This window comes from Ambystoma mexicanum, chromosome 10, assembly GCF_040938575.1.
Source record: "Ambystoma mexicanum isolate Mex_15411 chromosome 10, UKY_AmexF1_1, whole genome shotgun sequence".
NCBI lineage: Eukaryota > Metazoa > Chordata > Amphibia > Caudata > Ambystomatidae > Ambystoma > Ambystoma mexicanum.
In genome coordinates, this window is record NC_090932.1 from 66058425 (window position 1) to 66078744 (window position 20320).

The following is a 20320-nucleotide window of genomic DNA, read 5'->3' on the forward strand; positions in this document are numbered from 1 at the left end:
GATTCAGCTAGGCAATGAACTCCTGTCAAACAATAATATTATTCAAAAAGATTTGATGATTATAGCAACTAGTTTGTAATGATTATGTTGAAGTTTGTGCCTTTCGGGTATGCACGAAAGTGGTAACAAGTATAATAAATAATTAGCTTTTTACTAACATTTTTCAAGAAATTATAATTTTCAGAATTAAAATTCTAACTTATCTCATAGGTTTCATACATCATACAACTTCACAAATAAGTAACTCAAACTTCAAGCACTACTATTCAAGAAGGATAATGTGTTTTGATATAAGAATATGGCAATCTTGATTAGGATACTAAGCAACTCCTCAAAACATACTGTGTAATCTATCACTCATAAGTAGATACTTAAAAAACAATTATACATGGTTATCTGACAAGCCAGCTGCAGCTCTCTGACTCATTGAAAGTTGATTCAAATATGTAACTTGCAACACCTCTCCTTGAAAAAATACAATATGCACAGAGTATGGACATACCCCAGAAATATCTACCACCAGACAGGCTCATCAGTCTTTTAAAAAAAAACATGGTTAGTCTTGATAGAATGTACTTCCATCCAAATAATCTAGTGAATTTTGATCAATAAATATAGTACTGCAAATCAATTTATGAAAGCAAATTGAGTATGGCTTAATTCCAGGATAAACGACCTTTACAAAATACACATGTGATTATTGGACTTCTCATAATAACTTGTGTAAAGAAAAGTTGCTTTGCGGTAATTGTTGATGATACAGAAATAACATTTGGAATGTACTTCTAGAAATCTACTAGAGGTTCTTATGGAGAATTCATGATTTAGTGCATTTTTTATTCAAAGGACTAACAAGCTTTCTAGCTCACATTTCTAATTAAAGGAAGCATTGTTGGAATGATTTTGGATTTAACACAGCAAAAACCTCAATGTATCCACTCAGAGGATTAATGTTTGCCCTAAAAAGATATTTGACTTGAAAAAAAGTTAAGACTGTACTATTGAGGATTTTCAACGTTATTTAATGCCCAAAACATGCACTGTTCACATGTTATACTCTGCCAATAGGAAGAAAATTATTAAATATATCCCCAAACATTATATTTCTCCTTTTCCTCTATTTCATATTCTCTTCCGGTAAAACACAGTGAATGTCTAGTTGCTATCCCGTCTTGGATGCACTCTCACTCCATCATTTCACCTTGACTAAATTGAGGTAGGTCTCCGCCTTACATCTATTTTTTACCCGTATCACCCCATTCTGCCTGGTTTATTCACTTAAATGTGTTTCTATACATCAACTCATAATCTTGTTCTCAGTTTGATCTTACTCTTTCCTTTTCACTTCACATTTCTAATATGACATGTAATTGCCACTTATATCTTTGCTGTATTTACATCATTACTGAATGATTTTATGTATTATACCTTTGTGTTCTGTTAAACGCTAATGCATGTTTAGAACAGAGACTGTCCCAATGCAGTTTTGAAATGTTCTGGTGGACACATCTTCCCATCTCGCCAAATATCTGACATGGGAACTTTTCAAAGTTATTTTTTGCTGCCTAATCTTAGACATTGGGGGTCATTCCGAGGTTGGAGGTAAGGGATTACCGGCGCCTGTAAGGGCACCGATGGCGGTAATCCCTTACCTCCGTATTCCGAGTTCCCTTTGCGGGTCCCTCTTTACCTCCTGCTTTTAGCAGGAGTAAATTACGGGACCCGCAAAGTGACCTTGGAGTAAATTACGGCACCGTATTTTACGGTGCCGTAATTACCTCCTTCCCCATTCCCATTGAGCCCTATGGGGGCAGAAATGGGGATGGGGAAGGGCTATGGTGAATGGGGAATTACCGGTCCATCCAACCTTGGAATTGACCGGTAATTACTCCATTCACCATGCCGGTATTCCATGGAGTAAATAGCTCCATGGTTGCCAACCATGGAGCTATTTACTCCATGGTGTAGTCCTAACTCGGAATGAGGGCCATAGACAGCTAATGCCTTATGCATCTGTGTGATTTTATTTCCCAACAACATGATTGCATTTGCAAAATGATTGAAAATCTAGACAAGGCATTGCACCTCAAATGTTTGTGTTACATTTAACCATTCTCCAATAAGAACATTGCAATTTACGTTTTGACTGAGGTAAAAAGAGGTTTTCTTTACTTTCAACTGAAAATATATAGTATAAAAATATTTGGGCATACGTTATATACATTTAGAGAAATGTGGTACTAATCCGATGATAGCTGGAAATCTTCTCTGAGATGAAAAGCAACCTAAGTGTGGTGTAACCACAAATAAGTAGGACATATATTTTGGGGCAGGAGATACATGCAGACATGCACACATGCTAAGATATAAGACAGCTTTCATAAAGAATTGCAATAATACTTACAGTGGTGATATCAAATCAATGACAATTATGAAAAGAAGTAAAGAATGAGAAATCAATTCAGTGCATGGCCTTGTGGGTTGCCCTTATGATTATTTTCTGTAAATTCAAACTATCCCATGCTTTTCTGCCTTCTCAATAGGAGGTCAATACTCACTGTTCTTGTTACAAAGTTATATATAGAATGCCATGATATTCCATAATACATTAAGAGTAAATGATCAATAACTACTTTAGAGTTTCAGTTAGAACATATCTTACCTGTGTACGTAATAACAGAGCTGCTTTTCCCAGTCTGAGATTCATCTCCAGAGATGGCCGAGACAAAGAATGTATACAGATTTCCAGGTGTCAGACCAAAGATGGTCAGTGATTCATTCACCCAGGTAAAATTTGAGGAAGGTTCCCCTAATACGTCTATTGCATATGAACTTTTGTTGCCAGTTGGTGGAAGCCAGGTCAAAGACACTGAATCGATGGTGACGTTGCTGACAATCAGGTTATTTGTTACATTAGGTACTATAAAAAAGCAAGAACAGTTCTATTTAGATTTACTCGTCCAACCAACTAAGCATAGATATATTTGAGGTATGTAGCATTTAAATTACATTTTAAAGTGGCAAACAACTTTGAGGTATGGGAACAATTACAGAACACTCTTAAATTCGATAGAAAAAATAAAGAATCCCACAAGACAGTTGCACTTGAGCTCTGAAATTTTGAGATGCTTGATATTTAAGCAACCACGTTCAAATAATCTGTGTTTGAGAATGAGTTGGGAAGAGATTCAGAGTTGCGATAAAGACATTTGAATAATTAATGTATTGAAGCAAATGGAGTAACAAGGTAATGAAACAATATTGGGAATATATTAAAAAGGGGATTCAGCTAGGCAATGAACTCCTGTCAAACAATAATATTATTCCAAATGACTTGATGATGATAGAAATCAGTTTGTAATGATTGTGTTGAAGTTTGTACGTTTCTGGTACCCATGAAAATGTTAACAATTATAATCACAAATCTTTTAGAATCTCTAAATATACAACAATGGGTTTCACACATCATTCAATTACACAAATAAATAACTAACTCAAACCACAAGCACTACTATTAAATAAGGACCATTTACATATCAGAATATTTCAATTTAGATTAGGATATTAAGGAATTTCTCCAAACATTCTGAGTAATCAGGTACGTGTATTTCAGGGGTGTGCGGGAAGTTTTACCCGTGATTGGCCCTGTGCGAGCAGGTTACATGTATTTCGGGGGTGCGCGGGCAGTTTTACACGCGATTGGCCCTGTGCGAGCGGGGTACGTGTATTTCGGGGGTGCGCAGGCAGTTTTACACGCGATAGGCTCTGTGCGAGTGGGGTACGTGTATTTCGGGGGTGCGTGGGAAGTTCTACACGCGATTGGCACTGTGCGAGCGGGGTACGTGTATTTCGGGGGTGCCCGGGCAGCTTTACACCCGATTGGCCCTGTGGGAGCGGGGTACGTGTATTTCAGGGGTGCGCGGGAGTTTTACCCACGATTGGCCCTGTGCGAGCAGGTTACATGTATTTCGGGGGTGCGCGGGCAGTTTTACACGCGATTGGTCCTGTGCAAGCGGGGTATGTGTATCACGGGGGTGCGTGGGAAGTTTTACCCATGATTGGCCCTGTGCGAGTGGGTTACGTGTATTTCGGGTGTGCCCCAACAAATTGGCAGTGTGTGTCCTCCCAGGTGTGCCCTCTCCCCCCTCCACAGGGCCTGCAGGCAGACCACAACACAGGGGAACACACTGCACCCCTGGCCATGCCCCACAGGCAGCCCATCCACCCTGGCAAAGCCCCTCAGCCAGCCCACATGTCACCACGCACAAGTGAGCACTGACTCATGTCCCCCAGCACCCCCATCCACCCAGCATTGACGGTCACCTGCCAGCAGGCCCCGAAACATGCCCCCAGCACCCCATCCACCCAGCATTGAGGGTCAGGCCCGACTCATGTCCCCAAGCACCCCCATCCACCCAGCATTGAGGGTCAGGCCCCGACTCATGTCCCCCAGCACCCCCATCCACCCAGCATTGAGGGTCAGGCCCCGACTCATGTCCCCCAACACCCCCACCCACCCAGCATTGAGGGTCACCTGCCAGCAGGCCCCGACACATGTCCCCCAGCACCCCCATCCACCCAGCATTGAGGGTCAGGCCGACTCATGTTCCCAAGCACCCCCATCCACCCAGCATTGAGGGTCAGGCCCCGACTCATGTCCCCCAGCACCCCCATCCACCCAGCATTGACGGGCACCTGCCAGCAGGCCCCAACTCATGTCCCCCAGCACCCCCATCCACCCCGCATTGAGGGTCAGGCCCCGACTCATGTCCCCCAGCACCCCCATCCACCCTGCATTGAGGGTTAGGCCCGACTCATGTCCCCCAGCACCCCCATCCACCCAGCATTGAGGGTCAGGCCCGGACTCATGTCCCCGAGCACCCCCACCCACCCAGCATTGAGGATCAGGCCCCGACTCATGTCCCCCAGCACCCCCATCCACCCAGCATTGACGGGCACCTGCCAGCAGGCCCCAACTCATGTCCCCCAGCACCCCCATCCACCCCGCATTGAGGGTCAGGCCCCGACTCATGTCCCCCAGCACCCCCATCCACCCAGCATTGAGGGTCAGGCCCCGACTCATGTCCCCCAGCACCCCCACCCACCCAGCATTGAGGGTCAGGCCCCAACTCATTTCCCCCAGCACCCCCATCCACCCAGCATTGAAGGGCACCTGCCAGCAGGCCCCGATTCATGTCCCCCAGCACCCCCATCCACCCAGCATTGGGGGTCAGGCCCCGACTCAGGTCCCCACCCAACATATAATGAAGATGCACATTCATGGGGCTCATGTCCACCAAAATCCCCATGCACGCCACCCCAGTCTTTAGACACAATCAAGTTTCCCATCCACCCCACACTGAAAGGCCTATTACTTGTCACTTACCAAAAGTTAAATAGGCACATCAACACATGTCCGTCACACACACACACTGGGTGCAAGTGATTGTGTAAACCCACATTCTGACATGCAGTACACCAAAGAGCAAATACCACACATGGGAGTAAGAAATCAAAGTGTATTGTGCACAAAAATAATAACAATTATTCAAAGCATGTAAATAATCATAAACCAGAAAAAAAGGCATGTCCAAAACAAAAAAAATAATAATGATGCCACAATCCAAATTAATCCAAAATAAAGTTTGTCAGAAATCCTTGTCCACCAAAGTAAATCCAAAGGAAACCAAAATCCCAAAAATCCATTCATCCATGGTGAGGGTAAATGATGTCATTAAAAAAATTCACTGTCCAACTATGTACAAATATTGCAACAAGGGTCCATGAGCCCAACAAATGAAATGAAACCTATATACAAAACCCTACCTAATTTACAACTATATACAAAAACGTGGGGCATTGTCCAAGCGTCCCAAAATAAAAATTAAAAGAAAGGAAACCTATCACTAACTAACTATATACAATGGCGGCGGGCAAGTCCTGCGGCTCGCTCTGTGATGTTGCGGGCCAGGGCATCATCGAACTCCATGTCTATCTCCTGGAGGCGGGACTCTGTCCTGGCCCCGAGGTCTCGCAGGGATGCACTCATGGCCTGTTGAAACTCCCTGCGAGTTGTCTCGAGGCACTCAGCCCGCCTCAACGCCCGACGCATGGAGAACTCCGCCCTGACCATGGTGAGCCGCGCCTCTTCCGCCCGCCGCTGCTCTGCATCTATACGCTGGCCCAACCGCAGCCACATGGAAGACACTCCCATTCCAGGGTTCTCCTGCCCTCTGGCCGATGCCTGCCCCTGTGATGTTGATGGCCCCGAGCCATCATGGCTCCCACCTAGAGCCTGCGGCTGTCCATGTGCCCTGTTCGATGATGCCTGCACATCCTCCATCTGCTGGTCTCCAGTTGTTGGCATGTCCACCCCTGCTGGACCGCCGACTCCCGACTGTGGCAGGGATGGGATCTCCACCAAGCTGGCTGTGTTGGTCGGGCCAGGTCCACAGGGGGCCCTGGTGGAATCTGGGCCGGAAGACGGCAGGGAGAACGACTGGCGCATAGTCTCCACAGAGGAGGAGAGGTCCACCAGAGTGCGTGACACATGTAGGAACCCACCGAACAGGGCCCCTCCCACAGTGCCATGTCGCCACGCGGCTCTTCGTGATGGCGTGCGTGCTCCCCCCAGGAAGCACGCACGTCATCATGAATGTCACGCGTGTGCAACGCAACACCAATCAGGACGGAGCCGATACAGTCATGGGACCCCTCGTCCACAGGTAGTGGAGAGCCAGATGACGTGGGACTCCCCCCTACCTGCAGATGGGCCTGGTGCGGGGTATCCCTGCTGGTGCATGGTGGTGCAGTTACAGGGTCAGGGGCAGCGACATGCACATGCCCCACCGTGGTGACCTGTGCTGCCTCCTGACCTTGACCCTGGATTGCACCACTTGCACCAGTCTTACTACCCCCACCAGGCCCCATGTGCGGCTCAGTAGCGGGCTCCTCCTCCTCTGTGGAGACCACCAACCTGGATGTCTCTGCACCGTCTTCCGCCATTGCAAGCCCCTGTGGGGGCTCACCCAGCCCTTCCGCTACAGCCGTAGTGGCAGACGCAGCACCAGTCCCTTCGCTCCTGGATGATGGCAATTCCTGGGAGGGTGGCTGGGCCTTGCATCGCCGCCCAGTGGAGGCATCCCCGCCGCTTGGCTCCACAGCGCCGTCTCCGCCCTCTTCTTCACTCGACGCTGCGTAGAGGGAGACATAGAACACAAGCATCAGGGCACTGTACAATAGTCCCCTAGACAGGAAGCAATAGCACATGAGTGGCACTGTCAAACGTCACTTTCATCCTGTTCCTCCAGAACACATGGGTCAAGCACGCAACACACATGCAGAAACAGGCACAGCGCATGCAATCAACATCAGCATCCATGTACAAGGCCCTCCATGGACATAAATGTTGCCTTCAAACTCACATGCATCATGGCTCATACTGATCCCATGCCAACACATCACCGTAGGGTCATGCATCATGGCTCGTACACCACAGACACAGTGGATACAACGGTGACCAGACTGCATGAGTGAATCTATACATCGTCATGGACATGTGTCATGCATCCATGGCGTTTCAAAGTCACACACACACTTCTCAGACACACAGACATGCACACCATACATGTACATGAGAGCAGCACCCATATCTCACCCCCCACCCATGTCCAAGAACAGGGACTGGCATGCATTCATGTGCGCATTCCGCATGCAGCTCCCCATGTCTCATTGGAAAACATGCACCATCCATGTGGTTCACGCATTACTGGTCTCACATGCATTACCATGATGTCCCGGCGCACACACATCCATACATGGCCTATGTTACACATACAGGCAAGTAGCTGACTACCAGCACACTGCAACATGCCCTGTTTCACACAGCAATGCATGGCCACTTACCGCTCGACTCCAGACGGGCCTGCATCCTGAGGATCTGGTGGCGAAGCACTGGGCGAATGCGCTCCAGGACCCTCATCTGCTGGTTGGTAAGATGGCCCCGGTGCCCCACTGCATCCTCTGCCTCTAAGAGGCGCCGGGCCTTCCTGAGGGTCCTGGACTTGTAGTCCTCCCAGCGCTTCTGGACGTGTCTCAGGTCTCGGGGTGCCTCCCCCTCCACGTTGATGGCACCCACGATGTCCGTCCAGATCCTCCTCCGTCCTTCCTTGTCGGCGCACGATGGTGTGAAGAGGGCATCATAATGCCCCAGGACATGCTCCACCAGGACACCAACTTCCTTCTCACTGAAGCTGGTGGCCCTCTGTCTCTCTGGCTGGGGGTCGCCCGTGGTCTTGGATGGTGTTTGCCCCGACATGGCGACCCCTGAGGCAGGCGTGGGGGGGCAACTGGGTCCTGGTGCTGGGCTGTGGAGTGATGGTATCCCAGTAGGGAGTCTTCTGTTCCAGCAGGGGTGGACACAGCAACTGGACCCCTGCAGATGGCTGACGTGCAGGCACCTAATAGCAGGGCACGTGGGCAGCAGGCAGGCAGCAGCAGATGGCAGGTGGGAGCATGCTTGGGGATCTTGGGGGCAGGAAAATGGCCGTTTGGGCAGGAGCGTGGTCTTCCGTGTGTTTTCGCGTGGCCAGCTTGATACGGAGTGATTTAGCACGTGAAAAAAGTGCACGTCAGAATGTAATTTGAGGAAAGGCCCTTAGCGCGTAAGCACGTCTGTGACGTTACGCACGCGTTTCCCACAACATGGGTAAAACGTGAGCGGGTCCCGGCGGTTTGCTGTACGTGCCTTTCGTGGGGACCGACATGTGTGTTGCTACTTCGTGTTGTTTCGCGCACCATCACTACTTCACAGCTATCAAGGACGTATCTCTTCTTTTGGCAGGGGTATTGGCTACGGGTGTTTTTCATTATCACGCTAGTCTGACGGTGAGTCGCGCACGCTATTTTTCCCACTGCGGGTGGCCCTGTGTATCGCGTACCCATTTTCGAGGTCATAGTAGCCTGCGTGTCCCACGCGTATGTGTTTTTTGTGTCCTTGGGTGCCACCGCGTACTGCGGGAGGGTAATTTCACACACGTGGGCTACCGGGGTGCGTGCACAGTTTTACTGCAGTTTTGGGGTGCCGGAGCGTTGCGTGACCCGTCACTTCATCACGGGGTCATATACAACCTTGCAGGTGCAGGGATGCTTATAACATCTTGTATCCCACCCCCTTCACGCAATTGCCCAGGACAATTGTGGTGTACACCTCCCATTGGCACTTCTCCATCTGTTCCAGCACTACTCCATCTGTGCCATGGTTGGGAGGCCACCAAAGGTGAGGGGCGCCTCAGCTGGGCGTACTCCTCGTGGCGGGAGTGGTCAGGGACGTGGCCGGGGTGACCAGGGAGTAGGGGGACTCCAGGGTGTCCAGGGTGGCTGCAGAGGGGGACGAGGCAGGGGTGCGCCAGCTCGGGGCGATGTTGAGCCACGTTTTGTTGCAGTCTTGGCACCACCCCCTGCGGCTCCGGTAGATGCAGTTCTTGCATCTGGCACTGGCGCCCGTGTGACCCGGCAGTCCGTTTTATCGACTGCCACGGGCCAAAGGGTAGTGGTAGCTGCAGGTGCAGCTGTGGACACCACCACCCAGGCTCAGGGTCTGCCAGCGCAGGCTGCGTTGGCACTTGAAGAGTCACTGGAAGATTTCCAGCAGGTCAGGAGGAACACCGTAGGTGCACGCAGGGCTGCCCTGACCGAGACACGTGTCCCTGGGGCAGCAATGTCATATGCTGCCAGACCAGCAGGGTGTTGGCAAGTGCAGGGGCAGATGCAGCCAGCAACACCCCGGTTGTGAGTCTACCAACCAGGACAGTCGCGGTCAATGACCCTGGCACAGCGGATGTTGCTGCGCAGGGTCCATTCCAGGGCACCCAGCTGCCACTGACGCAAGTCAGGCCTTCGGTCGTCCTTCAACCTGCCACTCCCTTGGTTCAATCCACCGGTCCCACTGGCCATACTGATCAGGGCAGCATTCGCCAGCCAGGGTCCGCGCCACCATCCAAGAAGAGGAAGGTTGCATCTGCAGCACAAGCATCTGCCCCAGACACAGCCACGGCCTCCTGCACGTCAAGGAAGAAGCCTTTCTGCAACCAGGAACTGGACTCCCTTGTGGACTACATGCAGGCCCACAGACGTGACATGCTACTGGGGCCGAATTGTCAAACTACGGCTGCCCATCGGAATACCCACTGGAAGCATGTCGCGGATAATGTGAGTGCATTCGGCCATGAGGTGCGCACAGCTGCCGAGAGCAAGAAGCGTTGGGATGGCCTCAAACGCAGCGCTAAGGCCAAGCGTGCCTCTAATTACAGCATGACTCTGGTGACTGGCGGTGGGCCACCACCTGAGGAGGATCACCTCCCTCCGCACAAGGCACTCGTTGCAGAGTTCATACCACAAGAATCGGTCGAAGGAGTGGGAGAGATGCAGGACTTTGATGCCCAGTCCAGTGAGTGTTGTTGCCCTTCTGGCCCCCTTCCACTCCTCTAAGGTTATCATTAAAATTTACGTGAATGGGACCGTCTTGGTCCAAGGCCCTCAGGCCAACCTTCACCTCTTTGATCGAAGCTTTCCGCGCCTCATCAATTTCCTTTCTTCTCCTGCTGTCCCCTCCTCCCTTTCTGTGGCTACCTCGCCTCCCTCTTCTGCCTCCAGCTTGGCTACCTTGCCTTCACCCTCTCTCTCTGCCTCCTCTCGGGCCCCTTCTATACCTCCGAAGGACGTACCTATGAGCTGTACCCCTCCTCGGAAGTCCTTCAAGGATGGCAACCTTCTCCATATTACCACTCTAAACTCTCGCTCTGCTGTCAAACACTCCTTTGATATCTGCCGCCTCCTGAAAGAACTTGCCCTCGATGTCCTCGGTCTCACCGAGACATGGTTTACAACCAGTTCTGTCACTAGCTTTGACACACTCATACCTCTTGGCTACAAAATCCTCTCCGCGCCTAGGCCCAACCGCCCTGGAGGGGGTGTAGCCCTGATCTTCCCCGAGTGGATTCCTGCCTCTGTCACTCCCACGCAGGTCTATTCCTCCTTTGAATGCCTCGTCTGCAGGCTCTCTCTCTCTCCTAGCCATTCCCTTACTGTGGCTACTATCTATCGGCCACCTGGTCAGATCTCCTCCTTCCTCTCTGAGTGGGTGGACCTCTCCTCCTCACTCCTGGCCTCAACCACTGAACTCCTCCTTCTTGGAGACTTCAACATCCACCTGGATGCCCCCTGTCCTCCCTCTGGACTCTTTCGTGACCTTTGCGACTCTCTCTCACTCAGTATTCTCCCCTCTGGCCCAACTCATTCTGCAGGACACACTCTGGATGTCCTGATCTCCTCAGACCTTCCCCTCTCTGTCCCTCTCTCCACCCCTCTCTCCTGGAGTGTTCACTTTCTCCTCTCCTCCCACCTCACCCTCCCTACCCTCCAGGCCAAGCCACCTCCAGCACTGCCACCCACCTTCTCGGTCATCCGACCCATGAAGCGCGTGTCAGTTGAGGCTTTCGCCACCACCTTCTCACCTCCTCCTCCTCCCCCTCTGGCTGACTCTCACCCTGACACAGCCCTCTCAATGCTCCACTCTGCTATATCTGATACTCTTGATATCCTTGCCCCTGTCATGAGAATCCGCCTGAAGTCCAAAGCCAAGTACAACTCATGGTACGACTCGGACCTCATCACCCTAAAACGCAAGTGCAGGGTGGCCGAGAGGAAATGGCATGTTTCGTGTTCATCCTCTGACAAACTGGCCTACCGCCTGCTCCAAAGACAATACCGGCTCTCTGTCCTAACCAAGAAGAGAGCCCATATCCAAGCCTGCGTCACTGCGGCATCAAACAACTTGGCCGAATGCTTAAAAAACTGCAAGGAACTGGCCGATCCTGCCACAGTCTTTACCTCCCCGGTCCCCTCCCAGGCCCTCTGTACAGCACTGGCTTCTCACTTCATCTCTAAAACTCAGGACATCCTGTCCTCTCTCTCCTCCTATCCCCTGCCCCCCACCCCACTCTCTGCTCCTCCCCTGGCCTTTCTGCAGCCACCTGACCTCCCTCCTTCTCTGCCTTTTCCCTGTTCTCCACAGATGAGGTTTCTAGACAAGTCCGATCTATGAAAGTGTCGTCGAAACAGGTTCACCCCTGTTCCTCCAAAACTATCAAGGACCACATCGACTCCCTGGCTCCTGCCCTGGCTGATTTCTGCAAACACTCCTTCATCACTGGAGTGTTCCCATCCCCCTGAAGCACTCCCTTGTGCACCCTCTTCTTAAGAAACCCTCTGCTGACCCCTCCTGCCCGGCTAACTATCGCCCAATCTCCATCACCCTCTTCCTGGGCAAACTCCTGGAGAAACTGGCCATCTCCCAGCTCAATCTCCACACTGAATCTGTTGGTTGTCTTCATGACCATCGATCTGGCTTCAGAGCTGCCAGAAGCACGGAAACTGCTCTCCTGAACATCCGTGAAGAACTGCTCTCCAACCTTGACTCTAACACCCCTTGTGTTCTCATATTACTTGATCTCTCCTCTGCCTTTGACACTGTCAACCATGCCATCCTGCTCAACCGTCTACGTGATAACCTGGGTATCACTGGTCAGGCTCTGGCGTGGCTGACTTCCTTCCTCTCCGACTGTAACGCTCACCTGACTCCCACAGAGGCGCTGGTCTAGTCTGGGTTGCTGTGACCTCTTCAAGCGTGATGCGCAGAACTCGCAACCCCGACTGAACAGGACCCTCAAATCTTGCTTGTCTGGCCCGTAGGAATATCCTTCTGCAGATGAGAAAGGGGATTAACAGTCTGCAGAATAGTGTGCTTGCTCTCCCATTCCCCCCTTCGTTCTTCTCTAACTTCCTCCGAAATCCCCGGTTGAAGCTCACCTTATGGTTTGAAAGGATGAACTCTCCATCCTGCTTCTGGTGCAGGGGCGCGTGTTTGTCCAGTTACTTCACTGGTTTTCAGAATGGCGCTGGCAAAATCCACTTGACTTTTCCGAGCGGAACGCCGTAAGTATGACGATTACAAAAGTTCAAGTGTTGAGCCTCCTTTTCTGTTGCCTTCCTTACCTGTGATCTGTCCTTTATTTCAGGTGCAGAATGAAGGCGATGCGTTGAGGAATTGAATTGCCGATGGTAAACTCAGGTGAGTTAGCGATGGGGGCGATCCCTCTTAATGTCTTTATATTCCTCCAGTAATGTCTTTTTGTCCTTTCCCCATAGGGGCCGGGGTGCGGTACCTGCCAACGAAGCGGCGCCGACCCGAAATGAGGAATGGTCCACCAACAGAAGACCGGTAAGTGTTATGGTGGAAAATTAGGCTTTCCTCATATGTTCCTTCTGCTCACCTTTTGTCTCTTCTTCTCTCCCCTAGGTGCAGAGATGTGGCGACCGGTGCAGACAGTCGCGGTGGAGCCAGAAGAACTCCCGAGGACAGGTGAGTGAAGCGCGGCGCTGCAGCGAGAAACGCGGTGCTTTTAAATGAAAGTCTTTTCCCAGGAACGCTGGCGTGAAGGTTCCGGATGCAGGTAAGAAGTTTGATAAAATTCTTGGTTTTCACCTTTCTCTTTTCTTCTTTCCTTACAGGTGTTCCAGGATCGAGGCGGGCGTGGCTGGAGACCAGATGCAGGAGCAGACACGGTGAGCGTTCAGCTGCTTGGATGCAGAACAACATGAAGCGTGAGCTACTGTCTGGGCGTGGCTTAAATAGCCCCCAAAGTAGTTCCAGGTAAGTATCCTTCCCTGGCCACGCCCGAGTGGCAAAATAGTCCCAATGAAAAAATAGTCCCTTTCAGGTCTCAGGGAGGCCTGAATCTTGCAGCATGGTCTGCATCAGGTAAGTGCACCAAACACCTTCCTTTATGAGCCCGGCGCATATGGCACCAGGACTGATGTCCAACATGAGCCTGGCGCCAACGGCGCCAGGACAGAGTACAAAGAGCCCCTATAAGGGGCCGCTGGGCTTTTACCCGGGGGCATGATGCCTGCTCCCGGGGGTGCTGGGCCTGGCCTGGTGCTCCGGGGGTAGGCATCATGACACCGACCGACCCTCCCAGGTTCAGCTGGGGTCTTTCCTCTCCGATATCTTTGTCTCTACCTGTGGTGTCCCCCAGGGATCTAACCTCTCTCCGTGGTTGTTCAACCAATACCTGGCCCTCCTTGCCCACCACATTGCCGCTCTCTGCCCCAACTTTCAGTGCTATGCGGACGATACTCAGCTCATTTTCAGGCTACCCTCGGCCTCCATCTCTCCTTCCCTCATCTCTGACTGTCTGTCTGGCATCCAGGAGTGGTGTGCCGCCAATGACCTCTGCCTTAATGCCAGTAAGACTGAGATTCTGCTCATCGGCACATCCACTCCCTCCTTCCCTGCAGCTCTCTGGCCGGCCTCCCTTGGCCCTCTTCCCGCTCCCACCCGCATGGCTAAAAACCTCGGGGTCATCTTTGATTCCACACTCTCCTTCTCTCCTCACATCTCTGATGTCTCTAAGAGGTTTAATTACCAGCTGCACCTCCTCAGAGGTATTCTTCCTTTCCTCTCTTTCCCCCAGAAGCTCACTGTCTCCAGAGCCCTGGTTCTCTCTAAGCTGGACTATTGTAACAGCCTCTGTCTAAATCTGCCTGCTTCTACTCTCCGCCCTCTGCAACTCATCCAGAACAGGACTGCAAGACTTGTCCTTGGCCTCAAGCCCAGGGATCGTATCTCTCCAGGACTGAAATCTCTGCACTGGCTCCCAGTGGCGGCGAGGATTAAGTTCACACCCTCTGCATTGTCTACAAGGCCTTCTGGGGCCTGGGGCCGAAATATCTTCAACTCTCTCTTCCTAAATATCTTGCTTCCCGACCTCTCCACTCTTCCTGCTCCAACTCCCTCAGGGTCAGTCGTTTCTCCAAGCAACGAGTTGGTGGTAGATCTCTCTCTTCGGCAGGGGCCTCCCTCTGGAACAGCCTTCCTGCCTCCCTGAAACTTGAGGAGAACCATCTCTGGTTCCGGAAGCACCTCAAAACCTTCCTCTTTGCTTCTGCTTTCACTCCCCCTCTTCCCTGTTGATTTTCCTGACAGATACTGCACTGGATACCTGGCCTCCCTTCTGATCTTGTGCCAGGCCCGCCAGTTGCACACCTGCACTGCCTCCCTGGCAACCCCTGCACCTGGGGACTGTTTTTCTGTATCCTTACAGCCCCCCTTACCAGCACTTATGTTCTACACTTATCATACACTGCCACCTGCTGGCCGTTTTTTTAATCTTATTTTATTGTACTATCCCTTGTACTGCACTTCTCCCCTCTCCCTTCCCCACCGCACTTCTCCCTCTCCCCTTCCCATGCACTTGCGCAATCTGAATGTCACCTGGCCTAGTAGGATCGTTGTCTGTCTTCCCTTTGTTCCCCTTCCCTTGCCTCGTCGCGCCTTGAAACACTTGTGTATAGGCGCGTTATGAATACCATATCATATCATATCATATGTTCAGCCCATGTGCGTTTTGCCTGTGTGATGTGTTGTGATTGACTGCCACTACATGCTATGTGTACATGGTTTTCATGTGCTAGTCATGCAATGCTTCACTAATGCGTGCTTGCTGTGCAGGATGGTGGACATGTAGAGCAGACGGGGACTGTCCTCATCACCACACTTGCACCCTACTCACATGTTTGTCACCCAGATGCCCCTCCGGTCCATGTCCTGCTCTCTGGCCCTTCTGCATTTAGCCAGGGGTGGTATTCCTCTCAGCCCAGGGACTATGTCATTGCATGACTGACATGCATGTGTCCTCTGCCTGCATGCGGGTACTCCACATAGGCATGCCCCCTTGCCCCTCCACCCCCCCTGCACCCCAATTACACCATTGCACTGTTGTGCCTCATTTTGGCATACTGCAATGGCCTATTCAAGCCTCCTGTGTACATGCTAACTTCCACCAGCCAACCTGCCAGACACATGCAGTGGGGTACATCCTCTGCCCTTCATGCAGGTTGTATCACTTGGACTGTGCAGATGGCAGATGCTCCGCAGGGACACGAGTGCCCATTCATGCTCCATGTGCATTCCATGCATGCCCCTATGTGTCCTTGCCTGGATGATCATTGTAGTACATGTCTTGTATGAGCAACATTTCATGGGATTTCTACAGCCATCCGATGCCCACACTGGCCCTGTCCTGCATCACACACATGTCCAGGGTGTCACAGGCTGTGTGGGGCACAGTCCTCCCCCAGTTTCAGGCCCACTGACTCTGTCCAACTGGTGTAGTGGCTTTTGCACACTTGGGTGTACTACTGAGGGTGCATCATGTGTCCTGCTTACTGCCCCATCATCATCTGCTGTGTTGTCAGTTGACTCAGATGATGCCATTGATGCTAGTCAACACTGTCTGCCAATACACAGGTCTCTGTTCATCCTTTTGCTACAAAGCAAGGCATCCCTGCATTTTCACTGAGGGGGGGGGGGGCTTTGCTTGTAGCCATGCAACCCATTGCATGCACATTGCACGTGATGCCTGAACTAGCCCTTCCACTGGCTTCACGATTTTTGATACACATCATGGAGTACTTGTTCATGTAGATAGTGAGTAACATACACATGTTCTGCACTGCATCAACCCGCTTCTGAGCCGTGTAACACTGTTCTACATGCCTACTCACTGATGCAATGTCAAATTGACCAAGCATGCATGGCAGGTTCTGTTTTGTGTGTGAGATGTCTGCTTCATGTGTTGGCTGTCTGTGTGAAATCTATGTGTATGTGTGTCATGTGCTTCTGACATGTGTACTAATTTGTTTTTCTCTCCACTTTTCAGGTGATGACGCAATGGAGCCAGAGGATGGTGTTGTCATGCCAGGCACAGGGTTGTTATCACAACCACAACCCGGCACAAGTGGGGGTCGTGGGGTGGTAGACCACGAGAACCCACGTGTGCTTCAGTCCATTTTATCTTTGGCTGGCTATGAGTCCAGCCCAGATGACCACTCTGACAGCCATGTTGAGTTGGATGTGCATCAGGTCCTTACGTCAGGCGTGAGTGATTCTGATGTGGACACTTCTCTGTCCGCGACACCTGCACTGAGGGGCCGGACAGTGGTGGGACCTCCGCCTGTGGTGGATCGGGATGCAGGGTCACCCTTCACACCAGTCGCTGATGTGCCTGGGGCATCACGTAGACGGGGGTATGTAGTTGTGCAGCCGCGGGCAGTGCCAACCCAATGAGGACGCACGGTCCTTGGGTCCCACAGGTGTCAAGCCCAGCAACGCGGTGGCCGCATGCCACTGAGGTATACTGAGTGGGAGCAAGACATGACAGCCAATTCAGAACGTCAAGGGGCAGCACTTGATGACATCGCTGCGAGCATGGAACGTGTGGCCCAATCTGTGCTCCCCCCTGCTAGGCAGGTGCTTCTCCAGTGGCAGGCGGCGCAGTCCACGGCCCGCTCGCTCAGGCTGGGCATGGCGGCCTCTGACAGGGCACGTCAGGCTGAAATTTTGTCTCTGGGTCAAGCAATTACTGCTCACACAGAGGCACAGATGGCGGCCCTGAGGGCTGAGTCTCAGTCCCTCAGATCCACTCTGGATGCCCTCTTGACATCCCAGAGGGTGCGGTCAGAGGAGAGGTTTGAGCAGCTTGAGCATACCATCTCGGCTGAGCTACATGCTTGCCGGGAGGTGCATCAGTTGTCCAGCCAGACCACGCAGGAAGAACTCTGTGCTACACGTGTTACCTTGCAAGAGGAAGCAAGTGTATCACGGGAGGTTCTGCATGCAGATCTGCGTGTCATTGCCGCACAGAACCAAGCTCACCCGTCCGGCAGACTTGCTGCCGACGAGGGGCAAGCTGCGCCTAGGCGTGGTCAGGCTCCTGTGACACGTCGTCGTTTACAGGATGAGGCAGACTCGGACGACGGATTATCTTCCACACAGGTCGTGGTGTGCAGGCGTTGAGCCCATGGAGGTTTTTCTTTTGTCTCAACATCATCGCATGTGGGTGTTGAGGTGCACCCTATACCTCCCCCCTCCTGGGTGCCCCCGCCCCGGGTCGTATGTGGCCATTTTTGATTTTTCCTTTTAGTTTAGTTAGTTAATATTAACTATTTGATAGTTATTTTAATTAGGTTATGTAGGCTGTTCATTGTTAGTTTAATTAGTTAATATAGTTTAATATTGTTTGTCTATTGTGCATTCATGTGACGGTGTGGTGCTTTGTGGCTTTTGAAAGCATCCACTGTCTGTTCCAGCTGGGCCCTTCAAGCTTGTCTTGTGTATGTTTTTGCAGCTTGGGGTCCTGACTTACATAGGCCACTCCCGCTTCCCTTATCCATGGGCTCGCTAGGATGGTTCGGTGTTACAAAATATTTCACAAGGGCTTTGGACTTCCTTAATTACTGTGGTCTGTCTGCTGCTGTTCTACTTGTGTTAACACACCTAGTGGGGATTAGTTGCATTTCATCCAGGCCATGTCTGTAATGAATTTGGTTGAGTATGTGATTGATTTCTCCATTAATTGATGTGGATTGTGATGCATGTTATTTTCTTGCCTGTATATGTGCTTGATGCACTTCATGCCGTAGACAGTAGCCTGCAACCTTGGCCTGTAAAAGTGACACTGATGGTGGGAGGAGTTTGGATGTAGCTCTGTAACCTGGCCCAGTGACAACCAGCATGTAGACACACACACAGGGAATTGTCAAGCCCTATTAATTTATTTCATGCCCTTTCTGCAGGAAGATGAGCCTCCAGACTACCTTTGCCAGCAGACACCGGGACGACTAATACAGAAAACTGGGCACATTCGGTGGTGCAGACGTGTGGATGTGTGGATGTGTGTGCAAGCAGATGCACAGGGCATGTGCTCAGACGTCCGACAGAAGCAGAGGTGTTTCCAGGAGATCCTGGCAAGGTGAGCAACACACTGCAGACTACCTTCCACCAGGCCACTTGCACATGGATGCTAAGTGGCACCATTTCTGTGGAGCTTTGCCAGGCATTGTTGGAGAAGCACACAGTACAGCTGACATGCTTTGAGGGTCAAATGCCAAGTGCCTTTACTAGTTGTCAGGGCCACATGCAGGGGCCATCAAACATATCCCTGAGTACCCCCTGCTCCACTGAAGCAGAGTAATTAGGGTAGTAGCGTTCCTGGCCAGAAACTGATACAGCGCACAGGGACAACCAGCGAGGCTCAGACTTGTGGTGAGTGCATGTCATTTGCATGTGCAAATTGCCACGTGCACTACCTGCGGCGGCCAGAACGCAACTTGTACTGAAGTTGCAACTTGCTATACGCGTCTAGCAGCTCACCCAGGGACCATTGTATCATGTCTGATTCTTGACTCATTGGTCTTCTATTTCCCGCGCGTCCACATGCGCCGGCATTACTGCATTGACAGTGTATGTACCATCGGTGGGTCAAGCTAAAGTATGGGTACATAGCAGCAGACAGGGGAGTTTGTTTGTGGAGATGTCACTTACTTTGGGGCATGGATGGGTGTGTGTGTGTTGTAAACACACATTCAGATTAGTAACTCACGCTCTCTTTGCAGCATTGAAGTGCTCCTGTTACCGGACCTGAGAGTGCGCAGGCAGGAGGTCAGCACTCACCCCAGAGATAAGTGTCTCTTTGGCTTTCATTTGACTGATTTGGTACAATGTACATGATGAACATGTTTTCTCTGATTGAGTATGTGTTTTTGTGATTAGTTGTATTTTGCCTACTTTACCTTGCAAATCCACATCCATTTTCCTGCCCCTCTTTCCAGTTATCCTGAATACCAATGCCTGTCCATGCAACATATCCCTGACCCTCCTTCCCCGCCGGGGTTTCAGAGGCCTCTGTTAGTTTGACCTTGCAGGCACCCAGACCACGGAAGGGGAGGTTGGTTCGTGCCACTCCTGCGCCTGAACACCGGAGCTCTGACAGTACCCATCAGTTGTTGCATCATCATTGTATATTATGTACCGTGAATGGTACCCATCCTGTTGGACCATTGTTCAACTGTGCTACCTTGGTTGTTCTATCATTGTGCTTGTACATGTGCTTTGACATTTCCTGCTACCTCAAGGCATCTACGGGAGACTCTTCCAGGGTTTTTTGGTGCCTACTGCCTTTTTCATTGGTTTGTGGGCTTGCCTACTTGGAGTTCTCTGCAATTTGGCATTTTTACCATTCAAGGTGGCCTCTGAGGGGGCTTGATCCTATTTACACGCAAGCTGGAACATGGAGACCAAGGGGTAGGGTGATCCTGTAGCCAGGTAGACTTGAAGAAAGAAGGCTACATACACCAGAGACAGTTGTTCAGAAGGTCACAGTGATGTGTAAGGGAGGGCCTTTTGTTGTTGGACAGTTGG

The 20320-nt window shown here is 51.2% G+C and overlaps 1 protein-coding gene across 1 annotated transcript in view; it reads right to left on the bottom strand.

The window, feature by feature from the left end:
• Window positions 1–20320, bottom strand: part of LOC138492813 (tenascin-X-like) — a 759772-nt gene that overhangs the window by 410902 nt on the left and 328550 nt on the right. The window contains exon 18 of the mRNA XM_069620166.1: window positions 2663–2920. Within this exon, the coding sequence (XP_069476267.1) occupies window positions 2663–2920 (258 nt within the window). The remainder of the gene's footprint in view (window positions 1–2662; window positions 2921–20320) is intronic.